At 36.1% G+C, this 20,139-nt stretch overlaps 1 protein-coding gene across 2 annotated transcripts in view; it reads left to right on the top strand.

The window, feature by feature from the left end:
* LOC145683295 (brachyurin-like) overlaps positions 1 to 20,139 on the top strand; it is a 787,572-nt gene that overhangs the window by 220,489 nt on the left and 546,944 nt on the right. For both annotated transcript variants that reach the window (XM_081754655.1, XM_081754654.1), the window contains exon 3: positions 9,534 to 9,581. In XM_081754655.1, the coding sequence (XP_081610781.1) occupies positions 9,534 to 9,581 (48 nt within the window). The remainder of the gene's footprint in view (positions 1 to 9,533; positions 9,582 to 20,139) is intronic.

The raw sequence follows: 20,139 nt of genomic DNA, 5'->3' as shown, positions 1-20,139 counted from the left end.
CAGGTGGGGAGAAAAGGGGAAAAATAATTACAATACATCATGTGCAACTACAATCAAAACGCAATAAAACGATTGTTTACTGCACTCGCTTGCATGAAGTCACTTATTCTCAATAATCCGCTTTTAACGGCCTTCCATACAGCGAAATTAAACAACCATTAATTGTAGTTGTTTACCTTAACTTTTGATTTTGTTGCAGCTGTGAACTCTGATTGTTCAGGAGATCAAAGGAGTTGGAGGATATAAGACTTTATTTATACACGTACATGAGAAAAAACTTCTGAAACGCTCAGATTAGAAGGCTAGATTACGTATGTGCTCACAATATACAATGCCACTCCAAGACCAATTTAAGGATCTGAGCTAAAAGTGACGATCAAGTATATTGATACGATATCATAACTGATGCAAGGAAATTGAGTTTTACGTCCCACGTTTATGTCGTCTAGGCTAAAAGAGACGGTGATGATGAATAATGAATGAAATGGTGGTATGAAGCAAGTGAGAGGAAATGGGTGAACTCAGAAGAAACCCACGCACACTGTATTTGATCACCACAAAGTTCACTTGGCGGGGGCTGGGATCATAACTGATGCAGATAATCATGGTGTGAAAGAAATAACTTTCTAACAATAAAATAATATAACTACTCATTTATCAAACACAACTAGACAACGATAGAAATTATTATCTATCACTACTGCTATGTAACGCACAAAACGAAGTAAAAATTCGTGAATTGCGTTATCGTATGCAGCAATCTAACAAGTTGCAGACAAGTGGAACTAAGTAGTAGAGGCATCCTTCTACTATCACAAGAAATTTTATCCTGATTGGATACGGTTTAGTAAGTTAAATTTATGATGCAAGACGAAACATGTATTAGCATTTCAAAATATGGCAAAAACTAAAGTGGAAATTACAAACAAAATGGTGTATAACTGTTGTATTCCGAAAGATCCCAAACTGAAAGCATAACGCTGGCTCCCTTACTTGTTACTGGAGTATTTTTAATTCGAAGACTTCTAGGGCCAAAATTCTGTCACAATCAGTAGGGTGAAAATCATTACATTGTTTGTTTCGAGCAGTGCTAGAAGTTGTAATTATTATTATTATTATTGTTATTATTATTATTATTGATAATAATAATAATAATAATAATAATAATAATAATAATAATACAATATACTTCTCTTTGGTGAAAATTACATTTTACCCCTCTTTGAGAAAAATATTTTCGGGAGGAGTAGTTTTACCCATTCAAAAAAAAGAAAAAATAGCGCGAACACAATAACATGTGATACATTCCATATTAAAGCTTTCCTTATATATAAATACTTAAGTCAAATAAAATAATTGCTGAAGTAATAAAACACGGAAATCCCTGCAAAATCTAAAATGATAAATAAATAAATAAATAAATACAGTGTGTGTGAAGAAGGCAAGGGTAGTTGCTGAAACAGTAACATTTATATAAAAGTCGGGCAGCGGTGGCTCGGTGATCTAGCGTTCAACGCTCGTGCCTTGAGCCCCTGGTTTGATCCCAGCTCATGCCAAGCGTCTCTGTGTGGGACAAACACCGTGTGCGTGGGTTTTCTTGGAGTTCTCAATTTTTGCCCATATTCTTCATTCCACCATTTCATTCATTTCTCATCATCAGCGTCTCCCTTAGCCTCAGTGCCTGATCGTGGAATGTTAAACCTTACACTTCATTTACTTAAAAGTATTGCCTTGTTCAGCAATTATTTTATTTTAGTTAAGTACTAATAAAATATTACTATTTTCTTTATTTTCTTCTTGATCGGCATTTTCCTATATGGGTATTATAAAATAGCATTTCAAAAACTCACCTGTCACACCTTCGGTGTGTAAGTCATCCTCCACTGTGATATTATTTCTAGAGTAGCTCGACGAGCAGAAAGGGGTAAGAGTCACGTCTTCAAGTTCAGTTAAGAAAGATCCCGTGCTAGATGGTCTGCTGATCAATTCATCATTTGCACGAGCATTGGCCACACACTCTGGAAAGTGGGAGTACATTCAAGTCTTATCTTTGCAAATAACATGTATTTACATCTTAGGCCTATTACAACAACTAAATACATTTAATATAAAATGTAGCCGTTTAATATCATGTAAAGAGTAAAGTGAGCTTTTTGCAATATTTTGTATTTAAAAAAAAACCCTAAGAGCATATAGAAAGGAAAATGAATTGGCAGGAAAATATCAGCCATAAATTTCACATGCTTTTGGTTCTGGATATTTTCAGCGTAAAGGACGGCGTGAAGAAGATATATTTTATAAGAATACCATTCTACAAGAGAAACAATTACATCCCATTCCTTTTGAATATACGTTTTCATAATTATCTTTAAAAGTTAAATTTAAATAAATTACAGATCGTAATGAACAATTTCTTATTTTGCACATGCATTACCGATACTGGTAATTTCGTTCGAAATTAAATGTATATATTAACCCAGAGTCCGAAATCGTCTGAACCTCAGTGCGCGAATGGTTACATCTTAAATGGAAAGATACGTAAAATAAATATTGACAAAACTTGTGGACAGATAGATTTTATAGATTATTGTCTGCCCGTTGTTAACGAAGCAGGGACCGGATTTGAGAACGGAGTGGGAACGCAAAATATCGCGTCTTGAAAACAAAGAATACAAATGACTACCTGCGTTTTCGAAGGTGGATATTTTCTGAGCAATAACACCAAGGCAAGTAATTTCTTGCTATGTACTGCTTCATTTAAATTCTGCTACGTAAAAAATCTTACATTTATAATACAAGTTTGAAAAAAATCAAGAGCTCCAACTCTGGGATGGGTCTTATTAATTTTTTTTAATATCTTACTCTGGGAGTTGCAGTCGTCACCTCTGGATCCGCCCCTGCTATGTATAGAGCTTCCTTCTGGCGCCAGCAGATATGTAAGCCCCGAAGCAATCAGGTATGTTTCTTTTTACTAATGGGGATTCAGTGCCTCAGTGGTAGAACGTTCACTTCTCGTGCGTGGGGTCCCTGGTTCGATCCCAGCTTTGCCAAGTGGGCTTTGTGGTGGACAAACACCATGTGCCTGGGTTTTCACGACATTTTCCCGTCTTCGCCCACTTTCTTCGTACCACCATTGTTCACTTTTCATTATCACCATCTTCCTTAGCCTCGGTGCCTTATCCTGGAGCGTGAAACTAACTATTTAGTTTCATTTATTTTTAATGATGAGGATCTGGTGTTCTACCTGAAAGCAGTTTTTTTTTACCCAAAGAGAGTTCCATTATTAATGCACGCATAATATTAGGAGGTTATTCCCTGTGTCAAGAGCTCGCTTAAATACATCTGACTGGGACCACTTCCAACCACGGACCCTTAATAAGACATTTGGTTTCTTTTGAATTGTTTCACGATTAGCAGTGGAACTCCCACTAAAAAGCAGGAATGCTATATAACCGAGTCTCGGTAGAAGCATAGCAAGAGAGCCCAAGCAGCAGCGACGGGACCTGTTCGTAGGAAGCAGGCGCGTCAGCGACGGGGAGTACACATATAAACGAGGATAGGGGAAGAGCACACTTATATATACAATACTTTCACTGATCACTTAAAATTCACTTCAATCTGCTGTACACTGACAGTAATTCCTTTTTTCACACTCTCATTCCTTCGCAAAAAAATATTTCTCATAAGATTTTCCTACAAATTTTCTATTTGGTGGAACCGTCTGCTCGAGTGAAGCAGAATTTTGAGTGATAGTGAAGGCATTGTAAGCGTAAGTGTGCTTTTCAACTATCCTTGTTTACGTGTATAGTCCCCGTCGTTGACGTGCCTGCTCCCTACCGACGCACCCCTCATTGCCGCTCGGGCCCTCTTGTTGTGCTCCTGCTCTGACTCATATAGATGCATTTGAGCTTTTAGTGGGCACCTAGCAAAAGTTATGACTGTGCTCAATATGCCATACGTCTACTCTGTATTTATGCTAACCCCCGTGAAGTAAATCTGCAAGGAGTAATGGAGCTTCTCACTTAGTGCATGCTCTGCTAAAGGAAATACAAAGTTCTAACCTAACCTGAAAATGTAAGAAATGTGTCAAAATTTGGTAGAATTGTCTGTTCCAGTAATGCCTCCAAAAGCATACACTTACTGTCATCTCGGCGTAGGAGGCCAGGGTTCGATTCCCGGCGGGAGCTGATGTGGTTCGGATTCCACGTTAGTCAGTAGGCTCACGTCTTATACAGCCTCGCTGCTGAACGGGACGTTAAACTCAAAATCAACTCATCTCAACTTACTGTGATCTCTTTCTTTGCTTGTATCCAGCAGTCTTCCGCCTTGGCAAATATTTCGCAATGCGTGCAGCTTTATTATACGGATCAATTGTATAAGTAGTAGTAGTAGGAACGGGTTAGAAACCCCGCGGAGGTTAGTTGATCCTGTTCTCGACATGAAATGGGCAAATTAAAGACTTGTCCTTTTTTCTTCGCACATTTTACAATCTATGTATCCGCATAGTAAACCTGCACCCCAGAATAACATACTTTCCCATGCATACTCACTCCCATATACGGTTTATTGAGTTTAAACACATACATCATCATTTTACTACCTTCACTATTAATATTTTATATAGTATTCTACCTAAAAATATTTAATTTGGTAGAGGTGTCTGCTAAAGTTAACCCAATGGAGGCATCCTCGTTCTTTCTATGGTATTTTAATACACTGCAATAAGAAACCATAGGTAACGGTGTTTGCGAGGAGCTAATCTTCACAATTACAATATTCAATCTGCTGAATTTTACACAGAATACACCTAGATAGGAATAGGATAGGAATTATATTTACTTTTCTTAGAGCTCACAGGTGCCTCTCACTTCACAAACATCCACGTATTTTGAGGTTGTTCTCTCGTTATTAGTGCCCCTTCGAAACGACTGGACACTGTTCCGTGGGGAGACCCAGAAGTGGTGGGGTATTATATTTGGATTACCATCAGGCAATAGTTCTTCAATAACAAAGCACATTGTTCATATTCACAGAAAACCATTATAACAACACGGAATTATGCAATTGGCTCACAATTCCCATCATGCACTGCTCAAACTGCAGTTAGAGTACGGGGAACGTCCGCAGTTTCAGTACCTAAAAACACGTCTATTTTTGGTGATGTTCGACACGTGATTCTTTGTACCATTTTGGCACGTGTTAAACACGTACAATTTGGGTCATGTTCCACACGTCATTTTTGTTACCAGTTTGGTACGTGATAAAGCCGTTCCAAATTTTCAAAAGACGTCAATTTGAATTCGAACCCCAAAAAAAGACGTGTTAATGACGTGACTGTGCTACCTGGGTAATTACTGATAGCATTACCAAATAAGTACTTTGCTGTAAATAGGAAACCCATTGCTATTATCTTAGTATTGCATAAGAAGTATTGCACACTAGTCAACCTTGTCTCTCATTAGGTAGATATTTTTGTAATTCTGTTTATTTTTCTTTCCCTTATGTTAGAAATAAGCTTCATTATTTGCAATAATTTGGTAATGCCTTAAAAATTCCAAATGGATAATAATATATTTTTACAAAATTGTCATTGGACTGTAAGCGGGCATACCCCCGTCATTACCAGAAAGTTTACCTCGAATACAGGGACACCCTGTCCTCAAATGTTATAATACACTGTTTTAGAGTTTGCTGTTAGATGACCTTGTCCCTCAGTGTTGTTGTAATGAAAGGTATTGTAACGAAATGTCGCCTTATGATAATGGTGTTTATTATTACCTGTTATGTTCTACTTAGGTATTGCTTTTTTTCGTCGAATCTTGTTAGAGACATGCATTTTCGGCCAATTTATGTGAATTCGTTCCACAGTAAAACTTTTGTAATGAAATCCTTTGGGTACTGCTGTATTGGTTGCAATAGCAAATATTAATAAGGGAAGTTAAGCAATCTATATGTTTTCACCTTCTTAATGATCAGGATGTACATTATTGTTAATGATCAACTTGTATAATGTTGTTCTCCCAATAGTAATAATTATCTCATGACTAAAGTGCATGCGTGAACATAGGTAAAAAGAACCAAATGGTTGTACAACCTTTCATCCAAAGGGCTAATCCACACGACCACGTCAATCCTTCCAGGAAACTCTGTCGATCTTCAAGACCGATCTTTGTTTTACACATCTTATAAGACAACATAGCCAGCGATTTATTTCCGTTCTTTTGTTCCCCTTTACTTTCCTCTCCGAGAATCTACGGAACGCACTAAGTGAACTTGACCTTGGAGGAAAGACCGTTTCGAAACGGAATGCATTTATCTCTTCCTTGATTCGGTGTTTCCTTTACTAGTCTGTTTGGTTGTGCCTATTTATGTGCAAGGCTAATGCATAATTATGTCACATCTTTTCTAACGAGAGATAACTTTTGAACTTTTCTTTTTCTTGTTTTTTTTTAAATGGGTCGAGACAAATTTGTTAGATATGGCGCGTAACAAAAATCCCGGCTTTCAATTCCTGGACTGTGATCTCCGCGCTGCTTGTGGGGAACTTGGATGCATTGATGGGACGGAGGAGGTTCGGGATGACTGTATCGGGGAACGAGTTGTTTACTTCTGTTAATCTGGTTGTATAGGCGTCCAGCCGGCTGAAGCCGACAGAAGGGTCTTCAGGGCTGAGAGAATTATGTATAAATAATTAATATAAATCGTACTGTACTTTCTATAATGCAATGGTTACAAACAAGGAAGTGAAAAAATGAGAAAATAAATAAGAAATAAAAAATGCGTATTATCAAAAATATCCTTGGCGAAGCATTTCTGTAGCAAATAAAGCCAGTTGAATTAGCCCTCTACCCACCAGGTTGAAATAGGCGCTAGTGTAGCTTGCTCGAAGCATACCCCACCTCCCTCCTTCCATTCTCTTTTGTAGCTTCCCACTCCACCTCCTCCCACCTTTTCTGTCCAAGGTCGACCTTGTACAGGTATTATATAAGGAGTCGAAAACGGCCTTGATCAGTTCTGGTCTTCATTTCTTCTTCGACTTCCAAGACGATCAGACGTGCTCTGGTAGTCTTCGATACCAGTCAGGCATGTGTGGACTTAGCCGATGCGCTGAGTGTTTCTGTAAGATGTAGTTTTCGAACTTAGAATTGGCGACCGGCCTCGCCCTGCACATGGCCTGGGTGAAGCAGACATCTATGTCCCTTCGGAATAACTTGAATCACTTTAGCGTGACTTTACTTGTTTCTTCGTTCTCTTCTCCTTTTTATGATTGTTATCCCTTTCCACGACTTTAAATAGAAGTTAAGAGAATAATGGAATCAAATACGTATCTGAGAACTTAGTCGTTTGGAATAGCCAAGAAACAATACTAGACTTGAATATAGCTCTTATTGTAAGTAATTGTAAGTAATTGTGACCTTAGTATTTATTGAGAATTTAGTATGTATTGAGAATTTAGTATTAATCTCATTCTGTCTTCTCGCTTGTACTCGTTCTGTATACTATCCTATCATTGTAATAAGCTCTACTTTCTAAGCATTGACATTTCTCTCTTCATTGAACTTCTCCTAGATTCTGGGTAGATTCAGGTACCGACAACGAATTAACTGAGCTACAACTTCGATGCGTTTTCTCTTTCAGCCTTACTTCATACCAGCGAATTTATGAGGATGGGATTATCCGAGATTAAATAGGGATGTATTTATTCCCAACATATAGGCTGGGGTCTGGCTGGGCGAAGAGAGAGAGAGAGAGAGAAGCGATTCCTAACTCCGTATAAGGCAAGGTTCCTGATAAATCTTGTCTTAAGCGGAATAGTGTGTGCTCGCGCTTTGTCACGAACACACACTGTGTTGTTTCTATCACACGTTTTAGTTATAGTGGAGCCCCCGAGATGTGAGTATTTGGCCACCGGTTTCCAATCGACGGCCCGCGCTAACCACTGAACCCCCAATAATCATAACAGTTGGTGTAGTCTGGCCTGTGTGAGCGGTGGAGCTCTATAGCTAACCCCCAATATACCATAACAATACATTACAGCCCCTTGACGTATATTTCATGTAACCGCTCAAGACCTATTATGCGAAGGCTAGGGGAAACTGGCTTTCAATTTACAAGGCGCTTCACTGTGTTCAGAGTGTTATGTACGTGCTGCTACGTTGGAAATTCTAATAAGTGGCTTCAGGAAAACTGTTATTTATCCTTTCAAACCGGACATGTTTACTAACGCTCAGTTTCTTGCATGGGAACAGGAGGCAAGAGAGCATCAAGAAATAGCTGTGGAGGTAATAGCAAGCAGGCCATGACAATATTCGAACACTAACAGAAATGTGCTTCCCAATATTCATGAAGTCATCAGTCCGGAAGCTGGTAGGGCAGTCCCAGGGATGATTCCCTCAACTTAAAAAAGAGCTGGAGCTGCATAATTGGTCACTGCTTCACCGCGCAAAGGAACAATCATGGAATCAGATAAGAAGAAAAGGAAACAATAATCAATCGAACAAAGCATTGTTCAGTCTATATTGCGTAGGAAACATCATTTTCAAGAAACACAGGAACAAGCATCTACTGCTGCTAAACCATTTACTTCTGGAACACAGAAGCAATCTAAAAAAACATCGAGAAAGGTTATTGGTCCCCGACAAAGGATTAGAAGAATTCTTCAAACTCATCAACCAAAAATGACACAGAAGCTACAGCAGTATATATTTTGACTGATAAGGAAGACAGCAACAATAACGCAACATGCCAATGTGTGGACAACTATTCTCACAGGATAAGATGGCAACAAAATAGATTTATTGCAATAAGTGTTTTGTGTAGTGTCACGATGAGTGTTCTTCAGATAAAGAGCGTAAAAAGTTTAACTGTGATATATGTTTGAATGGATTAATGTGATTCTTAATTTGATTGTGAACGTAGCACCAAATTTAATATTATATTAATATTACTTTATCATTTTCTCTTCACAGTTGCAATACAAACAGTTTTCAGATTTTAGTTTGCCTATTAAACTTAAGCATCGTTGTAAGTGTTAGCAAAATTAGAAAACTTAATAAACGGTTTTTGTTTTTTAATAATTTTTCAGCTATTTCTGCTTCTTTATATTAGAAGAAACAAAGGGGCGATACATAAACACTTTTAAGAAAAGAATGGCATTTTGTAGTTTTTATATTTTTTATTAATAACTTAAGTAAATATAGTTTTTCCAAATTTTGTTTAACACATGCCTAAACGAAATGTATATAATAACTATAGGTGGTACAATAACAGATTTTCTCCCAACTATCTTGCTAGAAAACAGAAAAATAGAATAGGGGACGATATTTATGAATTTCATCTTATTCATTTTACCTTTATATAGTATCACTTTTATATAATATTCGTTTCACCTTTATATTTCATGAGAGGTTGTTTCTATTTTAAAAAGAAACAAATAAAATTAATCATAATGTAAAATTTAGAGAAATAATATAATAAGGTTTCAAGTATCTTCATTACAAAATATTTGTGATAACGATCTTAAATTGTTACAGATCCGGAAGTGGGTTTTATAATTTATAACGGAACCGATGCTTTGCCTGGTAAGTAAAATACTTCCTCATTAAACTTTATTAGTACATTCTTACGGATAGCAAATAATAATCAACATAATAATAATAAACACTTCGTAAGAAATACTAGTTTCGGAGTATCTAATAAGGATTGCTAATGCTTTCTAATATATAGTTTAATCCGTATTTTTGCTTAGCTCACAAAGCCAACGTTTCAAACTATTACACGTGTTTGCTCAAATTCATAGACATAATTAGTTGGGGAATTGAATATAGTGGCTGCTTTAGCGAGTAGGTCTGTAAGGCACAGACCTACCCAAAACATTTGAAAACAAATAAGCGCAGAAAGATAGAACAAAGAGTAAATACATTTTCCTCTACTTACTATAATAATGGTAGATAATTATTAAAAAATAGCACCAACCACTAATGTAAAACTAATTTCCTTCTCTAATTAATCAATGAAATATGTATATATGTCCATAAGCAAAGCAACGGCCCTACCCAACATTAAAATTCTAAAGCCGATCCTGCTTAAAGTACCACAAGTTCTCTAAAGCAAAAACTATTTAAGTTTCTCCTTTCTATCAACTACTATTGCTTTATATACTCTAACTGGTTAAACATAATATAAGGTAAATAACCTTCCTTACGAACAATTCTAAATCCAGGCTCTAAGATAAATGATATGCTGAATTAATTACTTAATTAATATTACATTATTAATAAAAATTGAGAAAATACATGAGCACGTTGGACTCTTACTTTTCTAAGCGTCAAAGAATTTAGTTTATCCTACGTATTGCATACACGATTCCAAAAGTTCATACTTACCTGTAATTCTCTCTTTCTTGCATTAGTAGCCAACCCGAAAAACATCGTCGTTCTGGTGGTTCAAAATTACAAAGGCATTGCACCAAATCTCAATTTGGTTACAATTATATCAGTGAGGCAGACTGCAAATAAGAGAATAAGTGAAAATGTCAAGAATGGTGATTTTATTGTCGTGAGAGCAATAGATGACATGAAAAGTTACAAAATGATCGTACGAAAGCAACTCAAACAAGACGAAATGTAGCAAAATAGGTACCAGAGAAACAGCTGTTTCTCTCCTTTTTTCAAAAAAAAAAAGAAAAAAACTCATTAAAAATGGTGGCATAATATAAAGGTTTAATATGAAAGCCAAACGCAAAAACACGTCAAAACTAAATGGGAAAGAGAGAGAACCACAGACTAAGGAAGACTAGTAGCGTAGCAGAATTGCTAGCCACCCATGAAATATAAAGTGTCCTAGTTAATATTCCAATTGTTATGGTAATAATAATAATAATAATAATAATAATAATAATAATAATAATAATAATAATAATAATAATAATAATAATTATTATTATTATTATTATTATTATTATTATTATTATTAAAGACTCTTTTACTTTTCAAAATATCTGCCTCTTCCTAAGAGCATGAGTAGAGATCTGCCATGGTCAGTTTTGACTTTGTCCCCTAGGCCCGTCCTAAAACAGGGTGTTCAAAGTAACAAGACACATCTATTCTCTTAGACTTCTGTCTGAATATGTATAAACAAGATAAAACATGATTTTTTGATGATTTGCCAGGTATTGAGTGAAGCGTTCGTGTATTGGTTAGTAATTTTGGACTCTGACCACCGTTGGATAGGACCTGAGGCTGAAATCTAATAAGGATTGCTGATGCTTTATAATCAATGATTGAAGTTCTCATAGGAAAAAATAATATTGGACTCTACGTGAACGTTGTTATTGAAGACATGATGATGATGATGCTCAGATTCATCAATTGGGTCTTAGTTGCTAAGTGGTATATAGCATTTTGTACTTTTTTCAAAGACGTAGTATGGGACTTCGTATATTGAAGTCCCCATAGACATTGAAGCTTGGCTTGGGTTCCACGTTAAAGTTGTTATTATAAGAACTTCATCATCGAAATTTAGGATACTATAATATATAATGCTGACATTACTGATTATTATTTTGAGAACGTGATAAGAGGTGTTTCGAATTACGTCCCCATAGGAATTGAATATTGCTATCACTAGTTTGGAAGTCACATTTTTTTACATGAATAACCGGATCAGGTTATTTCATATTTATTTGAAGTCGTAGAACGAGAATTCTTATACTCAAGTAGAATGTTTCGAAGACGTAATTGGAAGGGAACATGTAATTGAGTTCACAGGAAAAATTCTTGTGGTTAATGTATGATGACGATACGTTCTTAAACCCATTTAAAACCAAATTATTTTTTTTGTCGAATTTAATCTTGATTCCTGCCAGATTGGTAGAAATAAAGGTAGATAACATATTTAAATACATTATGGTTCACCAAAATGTCACGGAATTTGGTAATGTTCCATCTTTGGAACAACGGGCCTGTAAGGGTACAGGCTTCTGAAAAAAAATATTTCAATGTAGCCAAGCGGAAAGGAAACGGCCCTATATGTTAGATACATATATGTTAAGTACCACCCTGTCATTTGCTTGGTGTGAACGAGGAAAACCTCATTCAGGATGGCTGGTATGAAAAGCTTCTTGCACTTTTTCGACCAAGAGCCTGCACCGTGAATCGAACCCGGGACCGCTGGCAGTCTATCTGAAATAAAACAGTATTTCTAGAAATAAATAAAATCCATACGAAGTTGTAAAATACACATTTAAAATAGAAAACAACAAAATATTTATTTATTTACAAGCTACCAGATACAGCTCAAAGGCCATTTTACACTGGAGTGATCAACCTAATGATAACATTGGTGGAAGGAAGTGAAAGGAAGGTGGTCAGGGCCTGCAAAATTGTGTAGGCTGCTGATGATTCCCCTACAGTACATATAACTATATAATATGCCTTAATCTATGTCCAAAATTTACTGTTTTTATTTCACTGCAGTAAAGTGAAATCAATAATAAATGTTACAAAATGTAATTAGGCATTCCTAACAACTCCTACATATAGGTAATTAAATGTGCGATCCAGCGAATAAGCGGTCAAGACACCTGCAACTCTATTTTGCTGTCATCCTTCAACTGAAAAAGATCTTCTTCGTTGCTAAGCGGCTAGTGTCACGACTTTGGCATGGGAGACCAGTTTCGATCCCTGCGAAAGTTCATGTGGTGCTAATTCCACTTTAATGAGTAGGCCAATTCTCATATAGCCTCGGTGCTGAAAGAAACGTCAAATACACAATCAACTCAACTCAACTGAAAAGCATACTGCGTGGGTGTAACAATTAAATCATTTTTTTGTGTATACATTTTCCCTCCTGCATGAGACCAATAAATTTCGAATGCAAGCGCAAAATGCCCTCAAAAGCGGCGCAAATAGCATCAAATAAAAATACGCTCATAAAATGTAAGAAACAATTACTAATTCATGCAATAAAATTACCATATTCCATTGCTTTATGAGTAGACTTAGGTCCGTTGTTCCAATAATGGAACAAACAAAACGCAACTGTATATACCCGTTTGAGCTCGTTGTTCCAATATTGGAACATTCAAAATTATTACACGTTTTTACTAATAACAATCATAATCAATTGTTGCATTTCACATGCACTGAAAACTTAATACTTCTCCTACCCAAAGAGTATGATGTAGGTAGAAAATTCACAAATGAACATAAAATTCACTTACCTCCTTTTAGACGCCATAATTTGTTCTTATTCAACGCAAATAATATGGACAGTACACATCGTTTGTGCCAATTCAAGACATCATTTGCTAAACCATTTGTGCCAAATGAAGAGGTCCATGCAAAAATTGTTACCTTTATTCTCTTAATATGAAAAATAAAAGTAAAGTAAATGTTCCAATTTTGGAACAACGGCTTCAAATGGGTTAAATATTTGAAGACGTGGTTAGAAATTGGATGTTGTTTTGATGAACTTTTGAAAGTCACATTTTTGCCTGAAGTTCATGTGAAAATACTTGGTTTTAAGGTTTCATTGAATAAAGCTTCGGTTTTTGTTACGACATGTTTTTGACAACTTCACGTTTTTTTAGTCGAAGGTATTGGATCACTTGACATCCGTGTTTGTTTTAAACTAGTGCGCGAAATGGGTGAGAGTAGTCTTCAATGAGGAATGTCCAAGCGTGTTTCTATGTGCTCATCTGACTACAACTGCATCTGTATATAAATATTATTATTCATGTCTTACGTCTCATGAATGCATATAAGTTACATCATATATCATAATATTACCTGAATTTGATTTCTCAGTCTGGGGCAAACATTTTCATCCGAAAAGTGTGTCCTTGAAAATGATGGGATACGTATTGTCCGAGTTTTCCATTTACCTAACGGTTTCCGAACAAATGACTCGGTTCAAACAATTCTGCCAGCTTTGTAGCTTTTATATTACAAAAGATGTTGTAACTCACGACATTCCGCCCAATGCCACGTATAACTTTGGGATTCGTCTAGTTTTAGCATATCAAATGCAAACACAATTGTCTAGTTCGGATCTCAGCGGAGCCACTGCGTGACCCTTCTTTGTTAGCTGAAGGAGACGGTGGCTCTGTGATGGACCAGTGCGCTCACATCTATTGCACGGTGTCCTTACTTTGATCTCTCGCAAGTAAGTTTGTGCTGATGCAAAGTCCCATGATTATATCTTTCGGCTAAAGAAGACAATAATTAAAGCAAGAGTGTGATGCTAGATGTATGTAAGAGGAAACGAGTTTACACCGTGATACAGTGTATAAAATGACTGATATTACTGTTGAATTCATAGTTTTCGCCGTAGCTGAGATCAATGGTGAAACTCCATTTACATGCGTTCCATTCGTCTTTCGTAGGAACTCGTAGAGAAATGTAAAAATTATCAAAATGAGCTACATTAGTATCAAATACATAATTTTCGGCAATGAAATGATGGGGATGAAGAAAGTTGAAGGAAAAGGGGTGAGAGAAAAAGAGAGAGGCTGAGCAAGGTGTGGTGACGGGGGGGGGGGGAAATACCGAGACTTGTAAAATTAATCCAAAATGGCCGATATTAGTGTCAAACCCATAAATTTCGTGGTCTTTGAGATTAATGTTGAAAGTCAAGCTCACGTTTTCTTTCAAACTAATCCCCACATAAGTTAAAGAACAGCCCATAACATAGGTGTTATTGAAACATGTAAAATAATGTAAAATGGCTGATGTTAGTGCTGTATCTATACGTTTTAACGATTATGCTTTGAAACTAAGGAAGACGGTAATAATATTGACGAACTAAATGGTAAAATGTAGAATCATAGGTATGAAGTGTTTGTTGAAATCCATTTGATGCATGCTGCGATTGAACCAAAGGTGAACATTCTATCATGAGCCACTGTTTACCTACAATAATTAATATTCCTATAAATATCAATTTAGAGGTCATGTAGCATCACCACAGGGAATTGGGTGGAAACGAAAATTGCGAAACGGAAGATCAAGTAAAAAAAACGTGGACACATCCATCAGAGAATACATTTGATGCTAAGCGTGAACATACACTTGTTTCTCTCCCGTGTTTATTTTATAAATACGTAAAAATTAATCATTTTCGCAGGAGTAATAAACATTTATAGTACAGGTGTGATATGAAAGGTTATACTTTTCGTTTCCTTGACATCGCAAAGTTCTGTTTTACCTCTTCCCCATGTATTAACTATTTTGTCTGTTTTATAACTATTTTGAAAACTATGTACATGGAGTATTTTATAACATTAAGAATGTGTTTAAAGAAAACTAACTGAATTTCTTTTTTTTAATTTTCGGTAGAATACAAATAAAAAAAGGCGAGGTGTACTACTCTTTCTTTGTCCTTATCGTTATTGTCGTTTCTCTTTTAAATACTTATATACATATTAGTCGAGAGGCAGAATCTGGAAAAGTCCCCAAAATATTAAGTTGGATCAACCCGAGAGAGTAAAAGCAACCGGGGTCCTAAATACTCTAATCCATTATCCTGATCATTTCTAGACCGCTGGTAGCTTAATGCGAGCTGAAGGTCCCGCCGTACACCCCACCCCCTCTATTGAAGCTAAAAATTACAATTTCAAATAAAAGGCCGTAATTCCAAAACTAATCAAAATATTAATTAATTACTTTTTCCGGTTTTATCTGTAATGTGTGTTTAGGATTTTGTCTATTAATTCATTAAATAGACCCAACCGGTTTTCGGAAAACTAGAACATTAAGAGTGACATATTTTTTCCTTAATATCTCTGTGTTGCTCTGTATCTCGCCAATGAGTTGGCATACGGAAAGAACACCTCTAATAACATTTGTAGAGCACAAATTATCTTTCCGACGATACCAATATTGTTAGATTTACTTCCAGAAATAGTCGTACGGCGAGGTACGTTTAAAGGAAAGTGCCACTTGTTTCGAATGCTGATGTTCTGAATGGCACCATTGAATTTCAGATCACGTCAGTAGACAAAAGTTTAGTTTCGGATATAATAGCTGATTTTTTCCAATATTTAAAGAACAGTTCTCACTCTTCTCCCTTAAGCTCTCATGCACTGTCATGATTATTTCTGGATCGTTGACCAGATTTAGATTTTGCAAGTTTATTTTTGTATAGTATTTCTATCAGTCGTTGAAAATAATTCGTTATTTCTTTAACAAAAATGTTTATCTTACCATAATCAAAAAGCAGAAATTATAAATAAGATAAGAACATAAGTAAAGATATCTTAAATGAGGGCAAACGCAATTTAAAGGTGATGTGTAGGGTCATTGATAGCATCGTTGTACACCTGAAAGTATTTCGTAAATCAAGAATGGTCTGTATTTTCTCAATGATCACTTTAACAATGTTTATGCAGAAACCTCAATAACTCTATTTGTATTGTGTATGTAATTTATGAGAATATTATTTCGAACTTCATTAAGTGCTTACTAATTACTGGAAACAAGCAAAACTAATGATAATATTCTGCAATACCATATCAAGTCTTCCCAAAATTACCTATTTCTTTAGTCTTTTAAATCCTCATCAGATGAATCATTTTCTGGTACATGCTGGTAAGTGCTTATAAATAAGTATAACCGGTATAATACTTGTTACCATTACAGCTAAAGGTTTTCGTGCACTCTACTGAAGCCCGCACACATTTGCAATTGTTTGTGTCCCACGTGTTTGCGTATGTTTACATGTGCAAGACTTTAAATCTGGGCAAATGTTAGTAATAGGCTCCTGAATAGCTCATTTGAGCACAATTTTTCCATTCGTAGATTACCAAACAAAATGTTCGAGTCGAAGGTAATCAATATTCGAGTCGCTGGCGTGCCGCTAAATGTATGTTTGAACAAGTGCTCGCTTGATATCGAACATTAGAGAAGACTTCATTGGACTGAGATGTTCGGCTTTTTGTGACCGACGAAATCAGCACAGAGAGCACTGATCAAAGACTTTTGTGAATCACCATAAATTCTTATGAACGTGCTATTGTCTCATCATCGACTTTACCAAATCCTAAATTACTTAGCAAGTATGATTTTTGAAAACATTAATCCTATGCTTTCTGTTTCCCAATGTTTCCGAACTGACTGGTGGTGATTTTTCGGAAATTTTAGTAAAATCTCTACAGACCTTTCTAAACATGGCGTGTTCACGAATTGATGAATTATTAGAACATTACAGACAATGTTCTATTAAAGGAGACACAAGATTTAGGCGAACAGCTAGCATTTACTGACACATCCGGATAAATATTGAATAATAGTTATCCTTCCTCAACATAGAAAAATGTTTTATTCATTATCCTAAAAAAAACAAATCTGACTTCGTAGCATTTCTTTCTTTACAGCTGATTAGATTCAGAAGCAAACATTGAAAGACGAAAAGTTAGTTATCACATCGAGTGGCTTTACAGACTTACTTGACCTGGGGTCATCACAGGGGGAAGACCTACCTTTTTGTAATATAATCCTGAATAGGCTAAGAGGAGGATCATTTCACACATACCACGCTTTCAGCTGCGGGTATAAGCAGCTGGTCATTGACTCGAAAAACAGCGATGCACAGTGCGATAGAAAATCTAAAAGGTCGAGCATAACCTAATTTTTTCAAAGTAAATGTTTTATGATAAGTAACACTGACCTAGTTTGACAAAACCACAAGGCTGAAAACGCACTATGAATTTACGCTGTAGCTTTGAAGATGCCTTGTCTGTATGATTTTCAAGTGAAGCTTGAGTGTTTGTATGAGTAGCTAATAGAAACAAAATAACAAAAGAAATTCAAGCGAGCTTTAGATATAGTATCAGTGTGGATTATTACTGAGTGTTGCAATTATTATTGCACACATTAATCATGTACGTTGTAAATGTGGAGAATGAAAACTAGGTGATGTAGATTGAACTAAGCAAGTTACTGTAATCGAGATGAGTACATACAATATTTCCATTTCAAAAAGGCACTATTGTTTACACCTAAAATACAAGCATTGTTGAAGTCTACAATATGTAAGGTGTGACATGTGAAAACTATAGCTTCCCATGCATCCCCCTATACATAAGGCACTGGAAATTGTATCATGACGTGATGGATTTTAAAACTACTGTTCTAGCAAGAAGTCAGCAACAGTAGTAAAGACAAATCTTACAGCTTTACAAACGACATGGTGATGACAAATATATTAGATACCTGATGGTAATGCGCTGCATAAAGATAATGTGACTTATAATTTTCGAATTAATTTTTCTTATCTTTAGAGGTGTAAACATAGATTATAAGCCAACATACAGAGACCTGTTAAACATAAACTTTGAGAAAGCCAGTAATGCTACTAAGACAAAGTAATTGAAGGTCGTGTGAAAGAAGATAACGATTTTAAGAATAATATTTCATATAATATGTTTTCCTTAAAGCCTTTTCTATGAAATGTTACTTTTTCTGTGCTTCACCGACGCAAATGAACGATACTGATAAAGTTAGAAGGAGGTCCATTAATATTGATACTTTAAGTTTGGATTATCTACTCTCGACACAGGGATGCGCTTTTACAAATGCCTTGTACGTGTCTTATTATCTGCCTGATATTAAGAAACGGCAAGTTAGGGAAGCAGATAAACAAAAAAAAGTCGCAATAAGAAAAGAAACGGTACGTACAAAATTCAAAACTGAATCGGTCTTTTGGTAGACCAACGCAAGCCTGATGGAAATTTGTCATCTAATGATAAAAATAGGGCACGAAGATTTTTCCAAGATCCAAGTCTGTTAGCAACAGTTACTGGTCTTGATGAGATACTTATTGAGAGGTTTGGTGGTGTGCTGGGAGTTATTTGTTCCAGATTTAACATTAATGTTCGTGCATTGGGTGAGAATGCGCTACAGAATGCTAAGATGTTCGTCGAGGAGTATCCGTGGTACTACAACTCTGCGTTTGTGCATAAACGTTTGCTTCATGGTCCTTATATAATTCCTTCTGCATCACTTCCTTTTGGACAATTAAGCGAAGAAGCTCAGGAAGCACGAAATAAAGACGTTAGTCGATTGAGGCAGAATCATTGCAGAAAATTCTCAATATAAGCTACAAAACCAGCTTTTAAACTTACTACGTCCGACCCTGTCATTTCCTCTGCAAAGCAAAGCAAAGCAAGACATCTGTAAAGCAAGAAATATAAACTTTCAACAGCAATGCTAGTTCTTCTAGTGGAGCCTTCTCACATTACAGCAGCAGAAGACAGTGACAGCTCTGTAAGTGGCACTGAAGACTGTAGTTTCTGAAATAAGGCTCACTGATGGTGAGAACATTCGGATAGTCTAATTAACTGGTGATAATTTGATATGATACGTACAGTCTAACTTGCATAGGTTGATACTGTACTATTTCATATCCTCATTTTTGATGCATAACATATGTGTTTCTGTAAAGTTATTGTGTAATGTCTGACGGCCATTGTGCGATGTTACTGTTTTCCTTATATATTTTTAGAAACAATTAAGGATGTCTACTAAAAACCAATAAAATTACAATTTATTTTAATCCACACAAATGTGAATGAGATCAACGATGAAATAAACCAATTCTTGCAAGCGTTACATGTGCTTACTGGAAGAGACACAATTTGAATATTGCGTTTTTTCAACTCGAACATTTGGCTGGCAAACTACGAATGGAAAATTTGTGTTCAAATTGACTACTCAGGAGTCAATGGCTTAAAGTTCCCCAAAGTTAAAGTCTTGTACATGTAAACATATGTGCGACTAGTGCCCTCTAACTGGTCTGGTCAGGTCAACTCGGGTCGGGTCAGTAGGGTCAGGCTAGTCGGGTCGGGTTGTCGGGTCGGGTCAGTCGGGTCAGTCGGGTCAGTCGGGTCAGCTCACTTTGGTCAACTGAGTTTAGGTGGAACTTAAACTCAGCTGGAGTCCAAAGCTGCTGTTTTTCACTAGCTGCCTAGAACCATAAATCTATTTTGAATACTTGCAGCTAGTGTTTTTATGGTAAATGCTTATCTTTGTACTTATGTGTACTTTAATTTTTAAATGTGGAATATTGATTTTACCAATCGACTGTAATATTAATATCTACGCCAACATGGAGTCTGGATTTAGAACAAAACTAGAAGTT

The sequence above is a fragment of the Thermobia domestica genome, chromosome 4 (genome assembly GCF_964235325.1).
Source record: "Thermobia domestica chromosome 4, izTheDome1.hap1.1, whole genome shotgun sequence".
Classification (NCBI taxonomy): domain Eukaryota; kingdom Metazoa; phylum Arthropoda; class Insecta; order Zygentoma; family Lepismatidae; genus Thermobia; species Thermobia domestica.
Note: the sequence above shows the minus strand (reverse complement) of the source record. Positions and strands in the feature narration are given on the sequence as shown.